Source organism: Pristiophorus japonicus, chromosome 5 (genome assembly GCF_044704955.1).
Source record: "Pristiophorus japonicus isolate sPriJap1 chromosome 5, sPriJap1.hap1, whole genome shotgun sequence".
Lineage (NCBI taxonomy): Eukaryota > Metazoa > Chordata > Chondrichthyes > Pristiophoridae > Pristiophorus > Pristiophorus japonicus.
In genome coordinates, this window is record NC_091981.1 from 76,976,131 (window position 1) to 76,999,301 (window position 23,171).

The following is a 23,171-nucleotide window of genomic DNA, read 5'->3' on the forward strand; positions in this document are numbered from 1 at the left end:
AGGATGAATTTATGAAAGGGTGATTTGTCATGCTTGACAAATCTTCTTGAATTTTTTGAGGATGTAACTAGTACAGTGGACAAGGGAGAATCAGTGGATGTGGTGTATTTGGATTTGTGACTACTGGGATACCGCAAGGTTCAGTGCTTGGAGCCCAGCTACTTACATTCAATTCCTTCGTCTAAATCATTAATGTATATTGTAATATCTCCAAGTTTACAGATGACACTAAGCTGGGTGGCAGTGTGACCTGTGAGGAGGATGCTAAGAGTCTGCAGACAGGTTAGGTGAGTGGGCAAATGCATGGCAGATGCAGTATAATGTAGATAAATGTGAAGTTATCCACTTTGGTGGCAAAAACAGGAAGGCAGAATATTATCTGAATGGTGTCAGATTAGGAAAAGGGGAGATGCAATGAGACCTGACTGTCATGGTACATCAGTCATTGAAAGTTGGCATGCAGGTACAGCAGGTGGTGAATAAGGCAAATGGCATGTTGGCCTTCATAGCAAGAGGATCTGAGTATAGGAGCAGGGAGGTCTTACTGTAGTTGTACAGGGCCTTGGTGAGGCCATATCTTGAATATTGTGTACAGTTTTGGTCTCCTAATCTGAGGAAGGACATTCTTGCTATTGAGGGAGTGCAGCGAAGGTTCACCAGACTGATTCCTGGGATGGTAGGACTGACATATGAAGAAAGACTGGATCGACTAAGCTTATATTCACTGGAATTTAGAAAAATGAGAGGGGATTTCATAGAAACATATAAAATTCTGACGGGATTGGACAGGTTAGGTGCAGGACGAATGTTCCCGATGTTGGGGAATTCCAGAACCAGGGGACACAGTCTAAGGATAAGGGGTAAGCCATTTAGCACCGAGATGAGGAGAAATTTCTTCACTGAGAATAGTGAACCTGTGGAATTCTCTACCACAGAAAGTTGTTGAGGCCAGTTCGTTAGATATATTCAAAAGGGAGTTAGATGTCGCCCTTGCGGCTAAAGGGATCAGAGGGTATGGAAAGAAAGTAGGAATGGGGTACTGAAGTTGCAAAAATAATCAGCCATGATCATATTGAATGGTGGTGCAGGCTCGAAAGGCCGAATGGCCTACTCCTGCACCTATTTTCTATGTTTCTATAAATTTCTTCACTCAGGGTTGTGAATCTTTGAAATTCTCTAACCCAAAGGGCCGTGGATACTGAATCATGTTCAAGGCTGAGATAGATAGATTTTGGGACGCTGGGGGAAATCGAGGGATATGGAGAACGAGCGGGAAAGTGGAGTTGAGGTGAAAGATCGGCCATGATATTATTGAATGGCAGAGCAGGCTCGAATAGCCGTATGGTCTACTCCTGCTCCTATTTCTTATGTTCTTGTGGATGTATCTTAGGTTGTTAAGGGAAGAAATTGCAGAGGTGCTGACCACAATCTTCCTATTCTCCTTGGATACAGTAGTGGTGCCAAAGGACTGGAGGATTTCAAATGTTACACCTTTGTTCAAAAAAGGGTGAAGAATTAAATTGCCAGGTATTGGCCAGTCAGTTTAACATTGGTGGTGGGGAAGCCTTTGGAAACAATAATGCGGGAGTAAATTAATAGCCACTTGGACAAGTGTGGACCAATAAAGGAGAGCCAGCAAGGATTTGTTACGGGCAAATTGTATTTGACTAACTTGATTGAGTTTTTTGAAGAGGTAAATAGAGAGAGAGTGAATGAGGGCAGTATAGTTGATGCTATGTGTATGGACTTTCAGAAGGCATTTGATAAAGTACCACATACTAGGCTTGTTGGCAAAATTGAACATAAGAATTGGGAGCAAGAGATAAACCTGGGGGCGTTTGTGCACAAAGCTTTGAAGAGCATAAGAAATAGGAACAGGAGTAGGCCATACGGCCCTTCGGGCCTGCTCCGCCATTTCAATAAGATCATGGCTGATCTGATCATGGACTCAGTTCCACTTCCATCACCCCTTATCCCCTTATCGTTTAAGAAACTCTATTTCTGTCTTAAATTTATTCAATGACCCAGCTTCCACAGATCTCTGAGGCAGCGAATTCCACAGATTTAGAACCCTCCGAGAAGAAATTTCTCCTCATCTCTGCTTTAAATGGGCGGCCCCTTATTCTAAGATCATGCCTTCTAATTCTGGTCTCCCCATCAGTGGAAACATCCATCTTGTCAAGCCCCCTCATAGTCTTATATGTTTCGATAAGATCACCTCTCATTCTTCTGAATTCCAATGAGTAGAGGCCCAACTTACTCAACCTTTCCTCATAAGTCAACCCTCTCATCCCCGGAATCAACCTAGTGAACCGTCTCTGAACTGCCTCCAAAGCAAGTATATCCTTTCTTGAATATGGAGGTGGCAGGACAGGTTAACAAAGCAGTTAATAAAGCATTTGGGATCCTGGGCTTTATAAAATAGAGGAATAAAGCTAGAAGTTGTGCTAAACCTATATAAATCACGAGTTCGGCCCCAGTTGCACGCATGCGCAAAAATTTGAATGGGCCACACAGCCAATTAAAGGGCCCGCGCTCAGATTAAAAAAATTACAGGGAACATTGATTACAGTTTGACAAGTTTAAAATAAACTGTTTCCTTTATAGTTGTAGACATAAGAATTTATAATGGACAAACTTGATGGGAAGTGCATGCAGACATAAGAATTTTAATATGTTAGCAATATTTAAATGTATACAATGCTACATTTTGTTTACTACCCATCTAAGCATCATAAGGAAATTACCACTGAAAGCACAAATGCATTCATGTGAAGCAAGTAGAAATCACTTAATGCAAGCTACTTGTTTTGTCCTGAACAAAAATCAATTTAAGGTTAAGTGCTGAAATCATGTAGTACTGGGTGCTGAAAAACAGCGGGGAGGATAACTACAATGCTGACTTAGGCACCGTGGAGCAGAGTACAAAGGCGGGAGGACCAGAATCGAAATGTAGTAGTTATAGGAGGATAGATGGCATCCTCTGCAACCACGATCGAGAGTCCCGAAGGGTGTGTTGCCCTCCTAGTATCGGGTAAGGGATATTTCGATGTGGATGGAAAGGGAGGGAGAAGATCCAGTTGTCGTGGTCCATGTCCGGACCAATGACAGGGAAGAAAAGGGAGGAGGTCCTGCTGAGGGAGTATCGGGAGTTGGAAGTTAAATTAACAAACAGGGTGGTAATCTCAGGAGTATTACTCGAGCCATATGCTAATAGCATGGGGGCAAACACATCAGGAAGGTTAATGAGGCTTAAGGAGTGACGTGGGAAGGAGACGTTCCATTTCATGTGACACTGGGACAGGAGGGCGCTGTACTGTTGGGATGTACTGAATCTGAACCGAGCTGGGACCAAGATCCTAGTGGAAAGGATAAATAGGGTGGTAAAAATAACTTTAAACTAATAAATGGGAGGGAGGGCTCAGTTACAAATAATAAAATAATTTTTAAGATTTAAAAAGAAAAGAGATGAGCAGAGTTCAGGTTACAAACCATGATCTAGATATTACAGATGAAGGAACACAAATAACTGAAGTAGTTGCAGCAGGAGTCACAAATAAGAAACATGTTAAGTTAAATGGTGTGAGAAAGATGGCATCATGGCACAAAGACAGCTTAGGGTCTCTTGCCAAAATAAGAGTTTTGGATACTAATGCCCAAGCATAAGAAATAAATTGAATGAATACAGCTTAGAGGATATGACCTAATGGCCATTACTGAGACATGGCTGCAAAGTTGATTGGGTGTTAATATTTCATGTTGTAAGGTCTTTAGAAAGGACAGGGAAACTGGAAGAGGAGGAGGGGGTAGCCTTATTGATTAAAGATGCTATCACATTAGTGGGAGAGAGTATAGTAAAAGGAAAGCAATCAGAAAGACTTTGGTTAGAATTGAGGAATGTGAGGACTTCAAACTGTAATGAGTTGTCCACTGGCTTGATGGCAACAATGAAGTGGCAGAATGTATACATTCAGAGATTAGAGAGGCAAGACTTTAATTTTCATGTCGATTGGGAAGAGCAGCGTAGCTCAAGTCCGAAAGATAGCGAAGCAATATGTTCTAGAACCAACAAGAGGGCAGGTCATTCTAAATTTAGTAATGAGTCAGACTTAGATAAACATTCTCTTACTGTTAGATTAACTAACAATTATAATGTGATTGAACTCAAATGTTAGGTTTGAAAAGGAAGAACGCAGTTACTAAGATTCCAGATTTTGGTAAGGCTCATTTTTATGGGATGAGACAGAGACTGACAACAGCAAATGGTTCAAAATTATTATTGGGTTAATCTGCAGATGTACAGTGCGAGGTGTTCAAAAAAGAATTTTGCTTAATACAGGACCCCTAAGTGGCAAGAGTCTATCAAATAAAACGGCCATCATTAACAAGCGGTGAAAGATAATAAAACTATAAAGGAAAGAGCATACAAAAGTGCAAAGGATAGTGTAGATCCAGAGGATTTGGAGCGATATAAAGAGCAGCAGAGGAAGACAAAAAAGATAGTACGGGCTTCAAAAAGGAATACAAAAAAAATTGAGTGATATCAAGATTAACACACACAAGCCAGGATTTTACTGTGCTAATAACGATGAGGATATTGGCGCTTGCTATTATTACTGGGTAAAACTGACAGCAACTTCCAGCGTCAGCATATGCACACTTAAATGCGGAAATCTGTAAGTTACTGTCAGTGATGCCCTGTTCCTCTACAGGCTGTGGTGGTGCAGTCTTCACTGATAGAATCTGCACAGAGATCACTAATGGTGTGAATTTAGGCTAATTACCCACTATATTTTAAAGTTAGATGAAAAGGTTAGGCTTGTACAATCAGGAGTAACTGAGTTTTTAACGGCGTAGTAAATGATCATTACTGCTGAACAACCTCTCCGGCTCTGAAAAAATACTTTTACATGTGGCGTCTCATTCCCTCAGAAGAAAATTTATGTTGCAGATTTTTTTTTTTTTTAATTTTTATCGTTTTTTTTGTTTTTCTCATGTCTTTCCCTTAATCCGATTTGTATGCCCCGATCATAATATAAATGTAATTTATGTTTCCTGATTTTACTTCCTGCTTTGCAGTCTGTGTCTCACAGTGAGGATTCTTCGATTGGTTGAAGAGCCTCCCTGCTGCTTGCTCTGCTCACAGATCCGCTGTGGAGGGCGCTGAATTCAAACGGACATCAGATGACTGGAAGTCTCTACTGATAAGCACACAAAGTCTGTGAGCAACTGTACACAATCAATCAATCAATCAATCAACCAACCATAGGCAGTCCCTCGGAATCCACTTCCAATCTAAAAATGAGTCCTGAGGTGGCTGAACAGTCCCAATACGAGAACCACAGTCCCTGTCGCACGTGGGACAGATAGTTGTTGAAGGAAAGGGTTGGTGGGATTGGTTTGCCACGCGCTCTTTCCGCTGCCTTCGCTTGATTTCTGCATGCTCTCGGCGATGAGACTCTGGGTGCTCAGTGTCCTCCCGGATGCATTTCCTCCACTTAGGGCAGTCTTGGGCCAGGGACTCCCAGGTGTCGGTGGGGATGTTGCACTTTATCAGGGAGACTTTGAGGGTATCCTTGTAATGTTTCTTTTGCCCAACTTTTGGTTCGCTTGCCTTGAAGGAGTTCCGAGTAGAGCGCTTGCTTTGGGAGCCTCGTGTCTGGCATGCAAACGATGTGGCCTACCCAGCGGAGCTGATCAGCTTCGATGCTATGGATGTTGGCCTGGTCGAGGACGCTAACGTTGGTGCGTCTGTCCTCTCGGGATTTGTAGGATCTTGAAGGGATGTCGTTGGTGGTATTTCTCTAGCAACTTGAGGTGTCTACTGTACATGGTCCATGTCTCTGAGCCATACAGGAGGGTGGGTATTACTACAGCCCTGTAGACCATGAGCTTGATGGTGGATTTGAGGGCCTGGTCTTCAAACACTTTTTTTCCTCGGGCGGCCGAAGGCTGCGCTGGTGACTTGAGGCAGTGTTGAATCTCGTCGTCAATGTTGATAAGAGGCTCCCGCGGTATGGGAAATGGTCCAGGGCCGTGCTGTGGATCTTGATGATTTGGTGGGGGGGGCGGGGGGGTGGGGTAGGAACAGGCTGGTGGAGGACCTTTGTCTTGCGGATGTTTAGGGTAAAGCCCATGCTTTTGTACGCCTCCGTAAATACATTGACTATGACTTGGAGTTCAGCCTCTGTATATGCGCAGGCGCAGGCATCGTCCGCATACTGTAGCTTGATGACAGACATTGGGGTGGTCTTGGACCTGGTCTGGAGTCGACGAAGGTTGAACAGGTTCCCACTGCTTTTGTAGTTTAGTTCCACACCAGCTTGTTGACTGAGGTGGAGCATGGCAGCGAGGAAGATTGAGAAGAGGGTTGGGGCGATGGCACAGCCCTGTTTGACCCCGGTCCGGATATGGATTGGGTCTGTAATGGATCACGGCCTGCATGTCGTCGTGGAGCAGGCGGAGGATGGTGACGAACTTTTGGGGGCATCCGAAACACAGGAGGATGCTCCATAGACCCTCGCGGTTGACAGTGTCAGAGGCCTTTGTAAGGTCGAAGAAGGCCATGTATAAGGGCTGGTGCTGTTCCCTGCATTTTTCCTGCAGCTGTCGAGCTGTAAAAATCATGTTTGTTGTGCCCCGTAGGGGCTGAAATCTGCACTGTGACTCCAGGAGGAGCTCCTCAGCCACAGGGAGAAGACGGTTGAGGAGGACTCTAGCGACAGCTTTCCCAGTGGCTGATAGCAGGGAGATTCCTCTGTAGTTGCCGCAGTTGGACTTGTCCCCTTTTTTAAAGATGGTCACAATCACTGCATCTCGGAGATCTCCCGGCATACTCTCCTCCCTCCAGATGAGCGAGATGAGGTCACGTATTCGTGCCAACAGTGCCTCTCTGCCATACTTCAGTGCCTCAGCGGGAATTCCATCTGCTCCTGTAATCTTGTCGTTCTTAAGCTGTCTTATGGCTTTTTCTACCTCGTGCAGTACTGGGGTTTTACTGAGGTGGTGTTGGGTAGCATGCAGTGGGATGGAGTCAAGAACACTGGCGTCAAAGGCAGAGTCTCAATTGAAGAGATCTTCTAAATGCTCCTTCCAGCGGGGCTTGACTGCCTCGGTGTCCTTGATGAGTGTTTTCCTGTTCTTGGCCAGCAGTGGGGTGGGTGTTTGGACCGTAGGTGGCCTTGACTTCGTTGCAGAATCCTCGCACATCATGGATGTCGGCCAGCTGTTGTATCTCCTGTGCTTTCTCCATCCACCACCTGTTCTTTAGGTCCCGGATATTTTGTTGGACCTCAGCCTTCAGCCGTCAGTAATGTTGCCTTGCTGCTTCTGAGTTCGATCCACTGTACACAAGGTGAATGGCGAAAGCCGTTCCTTTGCTGCTTGCAGCAAAATTCGGGTGCTAGTTTTTACAATTATACTACATCAACTACTTGTATTTATATGGCACCTTTAACCTAGTAAAACATCCCAAGGTGCTTCACAAGAGTGCTGTAAAACAAAATTTGACACCAAGCCACAAAGACAAATCAGCGCAGATGACCAAAAGCTTGGTCAAAGAGGTAGGTTTTAAGGAGGAAAGAGGGGTAGAGAGGCGGAGAAGTTTAGGGCAGGAGTTCCAGAGCTTGGGGCCTAGGCAGCTGAGGGCACGGCCACCAATGGTTCAACAATTAAAATCAGGGATGCTCAAGAGGGCAGAATTAGATGAGCGTTGATATCTCAGTTACTTAACCGGGAACCAATGTAGGTCAGCGAGCACTGGGATGATGGGTGAACGGGACTTGGGTGTGAATTAGGACACGGGGAGCTGAGTTTTGGATGACCTCAAATTTACATAGGGTAGAACATGAGAGGCCAGCCAGGAGTGTGTTGGAATAAAGTAACCAAGGCATGGATGAGGGTTTCAGTAGCAGATGAGCTGAGGCAGGGGCAGGAACGGGCTTGAGAGGTGGAAGTAAGCAATCTTAGTTATGGTGCAGATATGTGGTCGGAAGCTCATTTCCAAGTCAAATATGACACCAAGGTTACGAACAGTCTCGTTCAACCTCCGACAGATGCTAGGGAGAGGAATGGAGTCAGTGGCTAGGGAACAGAGTTTGTGGCGGGGACTGAAGATAATGGCTTCGGTCTTCCCAATATATAATTGGAGAAAATTTCTGCTAATCCACTACTGGATGTTGCATAAGTAGTCTGACAATTTAGAGACTGGAGAGGTCGAGAGAAGTGGTGGTGAGGTACAGCTGGGTGTCATCGATGTACATGTGGAAATTTGATGCTGTGTTTTTATATTATGTTGCCGATGGACAGCATGCAGATGAGAAATAGGAGGAGGGCCAAGGATAGATCCTTGGACAGCAGAAGTAACATTGTGGGAGCAGGAAGAGAAGCCATTGCAGGTGATTCATAGAATAGTTTCAGCACAGAAGGAGGCCATTTGGCCTGTCGACCCCATGTCAGCTCTCTGCAAGAGCACTTCAGTTAGTCCCACTTGCCCACTCTTTTCCCCATAGCCGTGCACATTTTTTTCCTTCAGGTAAATACTGTGGATACAAGAGCAGGTCAGAGGCTGGGTATTCTGCGACAAGTGACTCACTTCCTGACACCCCAAAGCCTTTCTACCATCTGCAAGACACAAGTCAGGAGTATGATAGAATACACTCCACTTGCCTAGATGAGTACAGCTCCAACAATACTCAAGAAGCTCGACATCATCCAGGACAAAGCAGCCCTCTTGATTGGCACCTCCTCCACCACAAGCGCACTGTGGCTGCAGTGTGTACCATCTACAAGATGCACTGCAGCAACTTGCCATGGTGTCTTTATTCTCCGGCTACGATTAGATAGATAAGAATTGAACCAGATGACTGCAGTCCCACCCAGCTGGACGATGGTTGAGAGGCATTGGAGGAGGATGGAATGGTCAACCGTGACAGAGGCTGCAGACATGGCGAGAAGGATAAGGAGGGATAGTTTACCTTTGTCAAAGCCACAAAGGATGTAATTTCAGTACTGTGGCAGGGCGGAAACTTGATTGCAGGGATTCAGACATGGAGTTCCAGGAAAGATAGGCACGGATTTAGGATGCGACAACATGTTCAAGGACTTTGGAGAGGAAAGGGTGGTTGGAGATAAGGCGGTAGTTTGCAAGGACAGAGGGGTCATGGGTTGGTTCTTTTGAGGAGAGGGGTGATAACGGCAGATTTGAAGGAGAGGGGAACAGTATCTGAGGAGAGAACCGTTAACAATATCCGCTAACATGCGAATCAGGAAAGGAAGTTGTGTAGTCGGAGGTTTAGTGGGAATAGAGTCAAGGAAGCAGGAAGTGAGTCTCGTGGACAAGATGAGCTTGGAGAGGTCATGACGAGAGATCGGAGAGAAAGTTGAGAGTTCAGGGCCAGGGCGGGGAAGAAGCAGGGTAGTCAAGGGTATATGTGTGTCTTTAAAAACAGATGGGGGGTAATCTTGCAAATGGAAATAAGAAAATGGTGGTAGATTTGTTGAATAATTATTTTGGCCCCAATATTGACACGGATAGGTTTTTTGAAGGGAGGAGTTTGTCGCGAAGTCCAGATATCTTCACATGCTGTGAAGTTTTGGGGGAAGAGTCTGATCTCTGGCCTGGGGAGGGTCTTTTGATTGGAGGGTGTGGGGTCTGATGGCAGGGTAGCAGGTAGCTTGGCGGGCTGGGAGGAAGCACTCCTGCTCTTCCTGTCCCACAAGCAGTATTGTAAAGGCATTTGCCCTTTCCCTGAAGTTGTTCTTGTCTCCCTTGAGCAGCTGGGTTTCCTGAGGCCTGGGAAACCTGGCTGGCCAGGGTTAAACCTGTAAAGTAGGATAGATGTGAGCCTCCGAGCCTCGTTATATTATTTAACCAGCCGATAGGTTTGGACCATTGTGAAAAACATCTTTCATTCCATTGAGATGGAGGTGAATACCTGAAGGCTCCTGAAGATAGACCTAAACCTTGTGTGCAAGTTTGTGTTATGGTCCAAGCTTATTACTAAGCAAAGAGTCACTTCTTGTATTACTTTTGCGTTAGAGCAGTTGCAAGTTAAAAGTTCTGGAATCAAATAAAATCTGCTGTATTGACATTCTGCTCATATTTAATTTTTACTTTTAACAATCCTGCTTGTGGTACATTGCATAAATCAGGGTGTTTTTATTCTTCTGCTGACCGAAGACGAAGAGGCGCAAGTCTCCTTTCAATTCACTGAGTCAATTAGAGTAGCAAGGGTTGACCACTGTCAATGGTATAGTACCAGATATTGAATGAATAAAGTCATATTTTAATAGAGAATGAGGGCTTTAAGCTGAAGCAAAGTATCTGATAATCCCTAATACCATAACAGTACATTTCTGCAGCTTGTTGATTTAATAACCACTTGCTTTTTGAGTATCTTTGCTTTTTTAATTAATTCTTGGGATACGGCCGTTGTTAGCAAGGCCAGCATTTACTATCCATCTCCAGTTGCCCTTGAGAAGGTAGTGGTGGGCCGCCGCCTTGAATTGCTGCAATCTATGTGGTGAAGCTACTCCCATAGTGCTGTTGTGTAGGAAGTTCCAGGATTTTGACCAAGGGACTGAAGCAGCGGCCGTCCATATATATCCAAGTCCGCGTGGCATGTGACCTGAAGGTGATGATGCTCCCATGCACCTGCTGCCCTTGTCCTTCTAGGTGGTGGAAATCGCGGGGTTGGGAGATGCTGCCGAAGAAGCCTTGGTGAGTTGCAGCATCCTGTAGATAGTGCACACTACAGCCACATTAAGCCAATGGTGGAGGGAGTGAATGTTTAAGGCTGTGGATGGGCTGCCGATCACTTGTAAATATGCGAATGAAATAGTTCTAGAGGATTATGTGATAAATTGGCTGCTTTGTTTAAACAGAGGCCATGTGTCATCACTCTCGGTACATCCATGTGGAAAGCTGGCCTTATCAGTAGGAACAGACAAAACATTAAGGTATGTAGCTACTTTCAGGATAAAGTAGATCTGATTAAGGATGTATAAATGGCAACTTCTCCACAATGATGCCTACCCAAGTTGACCAAGACCCTATAAATGTAATTTTTTTCTATCTTCAGGAAGAAAATATAGTTGAATTTTAAAAATAATTTAAATGCTAACAACTAAATCATTCTGGCACATTATAAAGGGATTCCTGCTTGTGTGTCAGCAAGTCTGAAATTCAGTATAAGCAATTTTTTGCATTCCCAATGCGAAGTCTTATTCCATAGCTTGCATGTTGGGGTATCACACACGCACAGCTTGCTTTCTCGTAATAGTCGAAAAATCGGTCGCATTGTGCGACTTCCCAAAATCTGAGTAAAAGTGGAAATTTTATCCTCAAATCTGCTTAATGATTGTGATGAGCTGTAGCTCTTGCAATAAGTATTTTAGTGAGTTGGCTGATGTGGCTCACTGAGTACATGAGGTTCCATGTCTTTTTGAACTGGTTGCAAACTGCAGAACAGCTAAAGTAGTTCAGATCTGGGCCAGGCCAGTTTGCAGTTCTGGCCTGTACATAGGTTATAGGCTCCATGCCTATTTGTTTTTTTTTTAAAAAGTTCCCTGCCTTCTTACCAATGTTGCCTCTAAATCGCGCAGCTGTGTGCCAGTCCCACGTAAAACTTCGAATGGGCCGCTAGCCAAATTTAAAATTAGGGGTAACATTGCTTCTTACCCAGCTGCTTTTACTCTGATTTACTGCTGAAAAACATGCTGGAGAAATAGAGAATGGCAGTGTGTATAGATCATTTATTTTCCAATTTTTACTTACCTGCTATTTTGTGAAACAATTGCCGTTGGAAATGACATGGTGTTACATCTGATGGACCAGTAGCGAATGGGTCATCTTAATCTCCTTTATAACACATAGCCTGACGTCGTGCAGAGTCACTGGGTATGGTGCTTTCTATTCTTCAGTTAGAACACCCACAGTCCATTATGTAGGGTGTGCTCTTCCAAGTTATTTTCTGGTGTAATGAACAAATACTAACCACCTCCTCTCTTTTTTAGGTTAAGGTAACTTTCCACTTCCCTATTTATAATGAATAATAAATACTGTAAGCTATTATCAGAGTGACTGACCCTCTAGCCTGCTCCGCCATTCAATAAGACCATGACTGATCTTCTACTTCAATTCCACTTTCTGTGAATCCGTTTATTTTGCAGGGAATACTGTGGCCTCAGCTCTTGTTCAAGAATGACTTTGTGTACTGCATTACAAAGTGGTAATGCACAGTTCCTTTACAATTCCCCACAGTCTCATCTGGGCTGTTTGGAGGACATGTTTCCCTTCCATGTGAGCCAATTCAGCCTCTCAGCGGACTCGAACTATGTTGTCAGAAACCCATTACTAGCCTGCAGTTGATTTGGATAGAAATGTGAGGACTAAAGGGATGGGCAGAGTGAGGGGCCTGGGAAGTAATTTCATGCCCTGGTAATACAGCAGGATTTTAGAAATGTTGAGTGCTTGTTTCTGTTTCAGACTGCTTGTGAATCCAGCTGTGGGTTCTACTATTACTGTGTTCTGTAGTTGTTTGAGAGACTTTTGGAGCATTAGTCCACAAAATTGACATTGTCATTTTGTGTCTATTTTGAAAAAGGAGCATAGATGCAATACTTTTTAGCTGTGGATGTTTTGGCTGGTTTTCCACTAATGTACTCCAGCAGCTGAGGTGTAATCTGACAGTCTCTAAAGCAAGGTAGTACTATAAATTCTGTATATTTACTGGTAAGATACATGATAACTGTACAAATATACTAGAGCAGACTCGATAGTGAAAGCTTAGTCCACAGTTTGCATAGCTGTTTGGCAAGTGATGAAGTAGTTCAAGTGACACAGATGTGACCTTTCTAAATTAGCTTTTTATTTCCACAGAACGTGGAATCTGATTGATGGAAAATCTGCATTCATCAAAAATATAAAGCAGAGTAAGTTGATTCTGCAATTTAGTTAAAATATTTTTATGGTTCTGAAGATGAAAGGACTGGGAATGAATGTTTGTTTAATGTCACATGTTGTGCAGTTCCAGCTCTGATACAAGCATAGAACAGAGTAAACTCCATCTCAACAATTTGCTTGGTGGTCTGACTTAATTTGATTTTCTTCGTTTTTCTGCCTTGTGCAGGTCATACACTTCCTCACTGCAAGCTTTACTTCTTGCTGTCATAAAATTTGGTTGTGCTTTTGTTTCAACATTTACCATTGTAAATGGCTGTGTTAACAGTTCTCATTCAATTTTGTGTCAACTGTTACAATGTAGTTACAGGTTCTTGCTACTAGGTGGTACTGTAAAGTCAGCTTTTGAAGTCTTTCTCTCAACTTTGTTGGCATCTTGCATGTAAAATAGCCTATATTAATTAATTACCATGTGTCTGGTGGGATTTTGTTCATCTTTAACAGTGACTGAGCACCAATGCACCAACAACAACTTATATTTATATAGTGCCTTTGATGTATTAAAACATCCCAAGGCGCTGCACAGGAGCATTCTAAAACAAAATTTGACACCGAGCCACATGAGATATTAGGGCAGATGAGCGGTAGGTTTTAAGGAGCATCTTAAAGGAGGAAAGAGGTAGGGAGTGTGAAATGCTTTCATTTCCCATATCAGCCATACTGTGGTCTCTCTTCGTAATACGGCCAATAATGTTGAATTCCAATTCATTTTGCATTGTGAATTTAGGGGCCTACAGAGATTTGGGATGTAATTGCCCATACATAGAACATAAGAAATAGGAGCAGGAGAAGCCATACGGCCCCTCGAGCCTGCTCCATACTTCATATAGAACCCTTAAAGCTGAGAATAGGTGGAGAGATTTGTTCTGTTCCAATTTTCTCTCTCTTCTGCCTGTTTCAGCTTCCCTGGAGGTTCCAAGGATAGCAACAACCCTTTGATATGTTGAAGTGGGCATTCTTCATGTCAGAAGGCTATTTAGTTGTGAATAGCATAATTTTTTTCATGTGACACACCCTTTCCAGCAATACTCACTGGATAGCAATGAGGATCAGGAACTCTTGCTGTTCCCAATTCTTCTCCAAAACCCAGGTACTTGGGCCAGTTGTAGTGCCCAGCTGACATCAGCATGCTCAGCACAGACCAGAAATAAAATGTGTGATTTTCTGGTCTGCATGACTTGGTATTATAGTAGGAGAGTGGAGAGGAGGGGTGAGAGACACTCAGACAAACAGAAGAAAGAAAGAGTAACACATGCAAGAGAGAGAAAGACACACAGACAAAAGAGAGGGATATACTCAGATAGAATAGAGAGTGAGAGAGAGAGAAGCAGAGAGAAACCGAAGAAATGGTGAGACAGACAAAACAAGAGACACACCCCTGGATTGAAAAGAGACCCACACGCGCACACACGAGTCATGCACAGGCACACAAGGCACGCGCGCGCACACACACACACACACACACTGAAGAGAGACCAAGAAATTTTCATCCCAGTCCAGTTATAGCAGATACTTTTGACGGACATCAATATTGCATATTTCAGGTTTGATAGCATTTATGTTTGTTGTAAATGCCAGTGGGTAAATAGATACTGTTCATGAATTTTATTTTTATATTTTTGTCTTAGATGCTCACATTGTCCAGTGGTCCCCAAGTGGAGATAATTATATTGTGGTTTCAAATAACCAGTTGGATATTTACACTCTGAAGACAGCCTCCATCAATGGTACCATCATGTGCAAAACGAGGATCTCGTCAGTGAAATTTATAATAGTATGTTCTATTGGTATTCAATCTTCCATGACTTGCGTATAATATTTGAAGTTTCTGTATCAGAGCCTAACTCAATTGGTAAACGGCCTATTTATTTTTTTCACCTTGTTCTTTTCACCTCGTTTAAAAAAGAAATACAAATGAATAAAGGTTCATTGAATCTGCAATCTATAATCCTGTGACAAATGGATGGAAAACTGATATTTTCCTTTCTCTTGGTCTCTGCTCTCCAGTTTTATTTTTTATTACTGTTTGTTTCTTTGTGGCTTTAATTTCTCAATTTGACTTTTGTTGCCGCCTTGTTTGTCGTTTTTTCCCCTTTTCTCTGTACCGTTTTTGCCTTGTGATTTTTTTTTTTCTCTAGATCTTACTACCTCTCATGCATCCATCCCATACAAAGTGGGAAAGCAAGCAATATTTTTTTTCAGATACCTGGCTTAAGCAACCCAGTAAACCCTGGGTGTGCAAGTGACCAAGGATAAACTGCTGGCTGATATCCAGGCTTTTTTTAAACAAAACTGAAGTTCTACAGTGACTTTGGTTTGAAATTTCTCAGTGAAGAGCAGGAGCATGCCTGTTTTTTTTTTTAAAAGTAGGACCCACTAGCAATATCATGGGGCTGCATGGCTTTAAAGCATAGTGTCTGAGAATGTATGTAATTCTGTTTAATAATTAATAACGTTTCTCCTATTTTCACCCTTTTGTCTCCTTGGATACTGATAATTTGTTCCTGATTGATCAGTACCATAACCCTTCAAGTCTGGTCTGTAAGTAATCAGTGCCAGATATATGTCAATATTTAACATTAGTGCAAAGCAAATGCAACCCCTATTAGCAGTTGGGGAGACATGTCGTAACTGAATTAGCACTGGGACACTTAGAAATAATAAATGTTATCACTTTCAGTGCCAGCTAAGGTGACAGAGCTAATAGAATGTTAGGATATATACAAAGAGTAGTAAAAAAATGGTCTGGATTTTCCTTGGTAAAAGTGTCTGTTTTTGAGCAGCATTCCAGCAGTAATTGAAGGGAAAAGGGAGGGTGAGAGACACTGCCCAAACTCTGGCCAAAAAGAGCCCATGAAAATTTTCCACCAGTGAACCAGCTAGTTGCTGAGGTCTCCCCTCCCCGAGCCTGTCTCACCATATGTAAAGGGCGGAAGGTGGACCTGATTTACTTGATCCTTCTATTTTCCTTGGTTTCTATCCCCATGAAACAAGGCCAGTGAGGTAGAGCAAGGTGAAGGCCATAGTTTCAAGCAATGTTTTAAAACTGCAGGACTTTTACAAACTGAGAGACTGTGCATGTATTAGAAGGTCTGACTGCTTCCTGTTGAAACAAACTGTGATTTTAATAGACATTATTTAATGTCCAGAGTGCTTAATAGTGACTGACTGAAGAGACATTGGGTTGTACCTGTTCTATAGTATCCGATGGCTGGATGGGAGAAAAGTTAAGCTCCAGCTATCAGATATTTCAAACTGGGGGCAAACATCCTAGTGCAATTAACCAAGAATGGCTAACCATCTAATATAATTATGGGAATTACAGATTTATGAATGGGCTTTGTTTCAGTACACTCAAGATTTGGAATGATATTTGCAGATCAGTTTGCTCCATAAGTTAATCTACAATGTGGCCAACAGAGAAACTATTGGTTGGAATCTGTGGCAATGTTCCACCACATAAATGAATATGGACGAGTTTATTTGTAACACCTGATTGGGTCCCCTTGATCACAAGACCTGATTGCTGATTGGTCCTCTTGGAAGATAAGACACACACAGCAGTTTCTCTGCAATGTGTAATTAGAATCGCCCTGCTTATGTAATCAATGACTTTGCAGAGTGTAATTCGAGCCATTCTAACTGGCTGACTCCAGACAGAAAACAGCTCACTTGGAACAGACAGGGCTCATTCTCATGGGTTAAGACCACCTTCTACCCCTCAAACAAGTTCCTGCCCCCACTGTCCAAGTGTTTCACCCAAGCCCAAGTTTCTGACCCTTCTCTGTCCCCCCAAGTTTCTGACATTGTTCCCCCACCCAAGTTCCTGGCAGCCACTTATTTTAGACCCTAGGATGCAGGCCATCAGGTCCTGGGGACTTGTCTACCTTTAGTCCCATTAGTTTGCCTTGTACTTTTTCTCTAGTGATAGTGAATGATTTAAGTTCTCCCCTCCCTAAAGCCCCTTTATTAATATTGGGATGCTTTCAGTGTCTTCTACCATAAAATATTTGTTCAAAGTCTCCGCCATTTACCTGTTTCCCATTATTAATTCCCCAGTTTCATCCTCTAAGGAACCAATGTTTACTTTAGCTATTCATCCTTTTTATATACCTGTCTGTTTTTATTATTTCTTGCTAGTTTACTCTCATAATCTATCTTCCCTTTTTTAAGTTGTCCTTTGGTGGTTTCTAACAATTTCCTAATCCTCTGGCCTGCCACATATCTTCGCAACATTGTATGCCTTTGTTTTCAATTTGATACCATCTTTAACTTCCTTAATTAGCCACGGATGGTTCATCCTTCTCTTCGTCTTTCTTTCTCACTGTAATATATCTTTGCTGAGTGTTATGAAATATCTCCTTAAATTGAAATATCTGCTTTTCTACCGTCTTACCCTTTAATCTATTTTCCCAGTCCACTTTAGCCAACTCTGTCTTCATACCTTTGTAATTGCCTTTATTTTAAGCTCAGTGCACTAATTTGAGACCCAAGTTTCTCTCCCTCAAACTGAATTTGAAATTCTAACATGCTATGATCACTCTTCCCTTGATGATCCTTTACTATGAGATCATTAATTAATCCTATCTCATTACACATTACCAGATCTAAAATAGTCTGCTTCCTGATTGGTTCCACGACATATTGTTGGAAGAAACCATCCAGCATACACTCTATGAACTCTTCCTCAAGGCTACCTTTGCCAATTTGATTTGAAGATTATGAAGATTAAAATCGCCCATAATTATTGCCATACCTTTCCTACAAGCCTCCATTATTTCTTGATTTATACCCTGACCTACAGTGTAGCTACTGTTAGGGGCCTATAGGCTACTCCCAACAGTAACTTATTTCCCTTATTATTTCTTATCTCCACCCAAACTGATTCTACATTTTGATCTTCTAAGCCATATCATTTCTCACTACTGCACTGATCTCATTCTTTATTAACACCTCCTTTTCCCTTCTGCCTATTTTCCAAAGTGTCAAATATCCCTGAATATTCAGTTCCCAGCCCTTGGTCATCTTGCAACCACATCTCTGTAATGGCTATCAGATCATACCCATTTATCTCTATTTGTGTCGTCAACTCGTCTATCTTATAAATGCTGCGTGCATTCAGATATAAAGAGCTTTTAATTTTATCTTTTTGCCATTTTTTCCCTACTCTGACTCCAACTTTCTATTGCACTCTTATGTTTATGCACTCTGTCACTTCCTGTCACACTCTGGTTATCATTACCCCTATCACTACGCTGGACTATTGTCTTCTCCTATCTCTGACTTTTAAAATTTTCCCTCACCTGAACCCTCTTTCCTCTTTCCTCCCCTCCCCCGCACTATTTAGTTTAAAGTGCTATCTACAGCCCTAGTTATTCGATTAGCCAGGACACTGGTGCCCCGCATGGTTCAAATGAAGCCCTTCGCAACGGAACAACTCCCTCTTTCCCCAGTATTGATGTCAGTGCCCAATGAATCGAAACCCATTTCTCCCACACCAATCTTTGAGCCACGCATTCATTTCTCTGATCTTATTTACCCTATGCCAATTTGCTCGTGGCTTAGGTAGTAATCCAGAGATTCTCACCTTTGTGATTCTGCTTTTTAATTTAGTCCCTAGCTGCTCATACTCCCTCAGAAGAACCTCTTTCTTTGTCCTACCTATGCTGTTGGTACCTATGTGGACCACGACAACTGTATCTTTCCTCTCCCAGTCCAAGTTCCCCTCCAGCTCAGAGGAGATGTCCTTAACCCTGGCACCGGGCAGGCAACTCAACCTTCGGAACTTGCGCTCTCGGCTGCAAAGAACAGTAACCCCCTAACTATACTGTCCCCTACCACTACATTTCTTTTTACTCCCCCAACTTGAATGGCCCTCTACCATAGTGCTGTGGTCAGCTTGCTCATCCTTCCTGCAGTCTCCGCTCTCGTCCGCACAGGGAGCAAGAACCACGTACCATTTGGATAATTGCAAGGGCTACTGCTCCTCCAATACTACCTTCTGGATCCCGATACCTGCCTCGCTCGTAGTCACACCCTCTTGCCCCTGACCACGGACCAAATTTGAATTATTTAACCTAAGAGGTGTGGCTGCCTCTTGGAACAGAGTCCAGGTAACTCTCCCCCCTTCCTGATGTATTGCAGCGTCTGAAGCTCGAATTCCAGCTCATCAACTCAAAAGTTGAAGTTCCTCGAGCCGCCAACATTTACTGCAGATGTGGTCGCTGTGGATCACACTTGTGTCCATCAGCTCCCACATACAACAGCTGCTGCACATCACCTGCCCTGCCATTTCTAGTTCCTGACCTCCTCTGAGTTCTCATCCCCCATCTCCCTCTCGCTTTGCCTCCTCTTGGTCTCTCTGCCCCTCTCTTCCCCCAGTTTCTCTCTCTCGCTCTCTCTCTCTCCCTCTCTCCAACCAGTCTCTCCCTTCACTAATTCTCTCTTAACCCCCCCCCCCCAGTCTCTCTGGAGATGTTCATGCAAATAATCATTCCGAATGAATATCCATTTTTAAAATTGGATATGTTGAGCAATGGGTATGGGAAAATGTATTTATTATTTGTGATTGATTTTAAAATGACTAAATACACTGTTTTGTACTAATTAGTGTTGGTTTACTGTTCTGTTTGTAACTAACTTGTCTTGTTAGAAGTTTGCTCCTCTATCTGATAGGGGAATAACATGGTGGCATGTGGTATGCTCCGTTTAGGCAGTATACATTACCAAGGATTCTCTGTTCAATCCCTGGATCTAGTTGTCATTTACTGAGATATTAGGCAGTTAAAGACATCCTTCAGATCATGGGGGACATGAGCTTACAGGCATTGTCAGTGACCATGAATCAGAGTATAATGTCTACTTTAAAGCCTAAATATGCAAGTTAAATAGTGATGTATTGTTTCCACTGGTTGGTGATACAGTAAACTTAAGCTATAAAACTAATTAGAGATTAGAAAACAATTCTTTACACGTGAACTTCTTTGCCATAAACTGATGTTGAAGCAGAGTCCATAAAAAGGGAATTGTGCTGTTGCTTGAAAAAGATAAATATTAAAGAATTTGGAAGCGCACAAGAGTCACTATTTAACAAGGGGAATTTCATGTAATTTATATTCAGATATTGCTATTACATTCAACTCAATGGAGGTTAAATCCACATCATACAACAGTGGGAGCACGGATTAGAATTCAGCACATAAGGAGTTAGACCCAGACAAACCAGTTGATGTTTCCTGCAAACGACATTCACTTGAAAGTTCATAAAATCATTCTAGTATATATTCACACGATATGTTAAAATGACCTCCTTTAAACTCCCAGCAAGGGGTTAGCTGAGTAGGACATTTAGGTGCTGTGGATGGGGGAGGTTTCTGATTCCAGGTTGTAAGTTTGACAGTTCTACTGGCCAATCCCCAGACATTCGGAGCTGGGAGAGGGTTAGCAGCCAAGCCTTTGGCTTCCTACCCAGCTGAAAGAGAACACACAGACAGTGTCTGCTGATATCTGGTAAGGGGGACAGATACTGTGAGTGAATACTCAGTGCTAACTGATTTGAGAAATTCCATAAAAATGTATTTAATCCACTAACAGGGATAATGTGGCATGCTTTGTTATTTATATTCCAAGGAGTGTCATGAAAAAGATTAAAATTCATTAAATATTACCCTGTTCGTTCATCTATGCAATGGCAAAGCTGGGTACATTCAGAAGTAAGTCAATTTATAACTGCGTGATAATTGTTGCTACCAAACAACCTCTCTGGCCCTGAAAATTTTATTTTACAAGTGTAAAGTCTCGTTCCTTCAGAAGTTAATTATTTTGGAGATTTAATAAAAAGTAACATTACACTTTCTTTTACTTTTTCAGTTTGTCTATCTCTCTCTCTCAATCCCATCTGTCTTTCCCAATCTTTATTCTGCTCTCTGCACATGATTTGAATCTAATTTATACATTCTGCGTTATACTTCCTGGTTTAGACTCTGCATGTCTCAATAAGGATTTTTCAATCTGATTGGTCGAAGAGTCTCCCTGTTGCTTGGCCTGCTCACAAATGCCACAGATCCCCTGTAGAGGTCACTGTGCTGGATCTGCTTAAAAGCCTACGAAAACATTGTGGGCAGTGAGGTGAATAGAAAGCACTGTTCTTTCGCCGCTGACTGCCAATAATCCTTGGGTCTTAAGAGAAGTGGCTGCAGAGATAGTGGATGCATTGGTTGTGATCAACCAAAATTCCCTGGATTCTGGGGCGGTCTCAGCAGATTGGAAAACCGCAAATGTAACGTCCATATTTTTAAAAAAAGGAGGCAGACAAAAAGCTGGAAACTATAGACCAGTTAGCCTAACATCTGTGTTTCAGAAAATGCTGGAGTCCATTATTAAGGGAGCAGTAGCGGGACATTTGGAAAAGCATGGTTTTATGAAAGGGAAATCATGTTTGACAAATTTGCTGGAGTTCTTTGAGGATGTAACTAGCAGGGTGGATAAGGGGGAACCAGTGGATGTGGTGTATTTGGATTTCCGTAAGGCATTCAATAAGGTGCAGTAACCTCTTATGTGGCACAAGATAAAAAGCTCGCGGAGTTGGCGGTAATATATTAGCATGGCTAACTAACACAAAACAGAGAGTCGGGATAAATGGGTCATTTTCCGGTTGGCAAACAGTGGGGTGCCGCAAGGATCTGTGCTGGGTCCTCAACTATTTACAATCTATATTAATGACTTGGATGAAGAAACTGAGTGCAATGTAGCCAAGTTTGCTGATGACACAAAGATGGGTGGGAAAGCAAATTGTGAGGAGGATACACACAATCTGCAAAGGGACAGGCTAAGTGATTGGGCAAAAATTTGGCAGATGGAGTCTAATGTGGGAAAATGTGAGGTCATCCACTTTCGCAGAAATAATAGAAAAGCACATTATAATTTAAATGGAGAAAAATTGCAAAGTGCTGCAGAACAGAGAGACCTGGGGGTCCTTGTGCATGAAACATAAAAAGTTAGTATGCAGGTATAGCAAGTAATCAGGAAGGCAAATGGAACATAAGAACATAAAAATATAAGAAATAGGAGCAGGAGTAGGCCATACGGCCCCTTAAGCCTGCTCCGCCATTTAATACGATCATGGCTGATTGATCATGGACTCAGGTCCACTTCCCTGCCCGCTCTCCATACCCCTTGTTCCCTTATCGTTTAAGAAACTGTCTATTTATGTCTTAAATTTATTCAATGTTCCAGATTCCACAGCTCTCTTAGGCAGTGAATTCCACAGATTCACAACCCCTCAGAGAAGAAATTTCTCCTCATCTCAGTTTTAAATGGGCTGCCCCTTATTCTAAGATTATGCCCTCTAGTTCTAGTCTCCCCTATCAGTGGAAACATCCTCTCTGCATCCACCTTGTCAAGCCCCCTCATAATCTTATGTTTCGATAAGATCACCCCTCATTCTTCTGAATTCCAATCCGTAGAGGCCCAACCTACTCAACCTTTCCTGATAAATCAACCCCCTCGTCTCCGGAATTCACCTTGTGAACCTTCTCTGAACTGCCTCTAAAGCAAGTATGAAGATAGGTTGAGTAGGTTGGGCCTATACACATTGGAGTTCAGAAGAATGAGAGGTGATCTTATCGAAACATATAAGATAATGAGGGGGCTCGACAAGGTGGATGCAGAGGATATTTCCATTCATAGGGGAAACTAAAACTAGGCTAGTCTTAGAATAAGGGGCTGCACATTTAAAATAGGAGAAATTTCTCTTAGGGTTGTAAATCTATGGAATTCTCTACCCCAAAGAGCTATGGAGGCTGGGTCATTGAATATATTTAAGGCGGAGATGGACAGATTTTTGAGCGATAAGGGAGTAAAGGGTTATGGGGAGCTTGCAGGGAAGTGGAGCTGAGTCCATGATCAGATCAGCCATGATATTGAATGGCGGAGCAGGCTCGAGGGGCCAAATGGCCTATTCCTGCTCCTATTTCTTACATTCTTATGTTCTTATATGATCGCATCATTGCATTTTAATGCTTGTTGGTTAAAGTAGGTTGTTTTATTTTAGCAGACACTAATGGTTAAGATGAATAGGAATGGCTATGCTAACCAAAACAAAACAATTCCATGCAGTTCCTATAAATTCCTGCTATTGAAGCATCCATCTAGAACTGAAAATGGCAATATAGACAAATATTTTTCTTGGTTGCCACAGAAGGTAATCATG

The 23,171-nt window shown here is 42.6% G+C and overlaps 1 protein-coding gene across 4 annotated transcripts in view; it reads left to right on the plus strand.

The window, feature by feature from the left end:
- Window positions 1-23,171, plus strand: part of LOC139263833 (p21-activated protein kinase-interacting protein 1-like) — a 101,690-nt gene that overhangs the window by 47,031 nt on the left and 31,488 nt on the right. For 3 of the 4 annotated variants that reach the window (XM_070879890.1, XM_070879891.1, XM_070879893.1), the window contains exons 4-6: window positions 10,885-10,959; window positions 12,881-12,933; window positions 14,590-14,735. In XM_070879890.1, the coding sequence (XP_070735991.1) occupies window positions 10,885-10,959; window positions 12,881-12,933; window positions 14,590-14,735 (274 nt within the window). The remainder of the gene's footprint in view (window positions 1-10,884; window positions 10,960-12,880; window positions 12,934-14,589; window positions 14,736-23,171) is intronic. The other variant, XM_070879892.1, reaches the window with a different exon arrangement.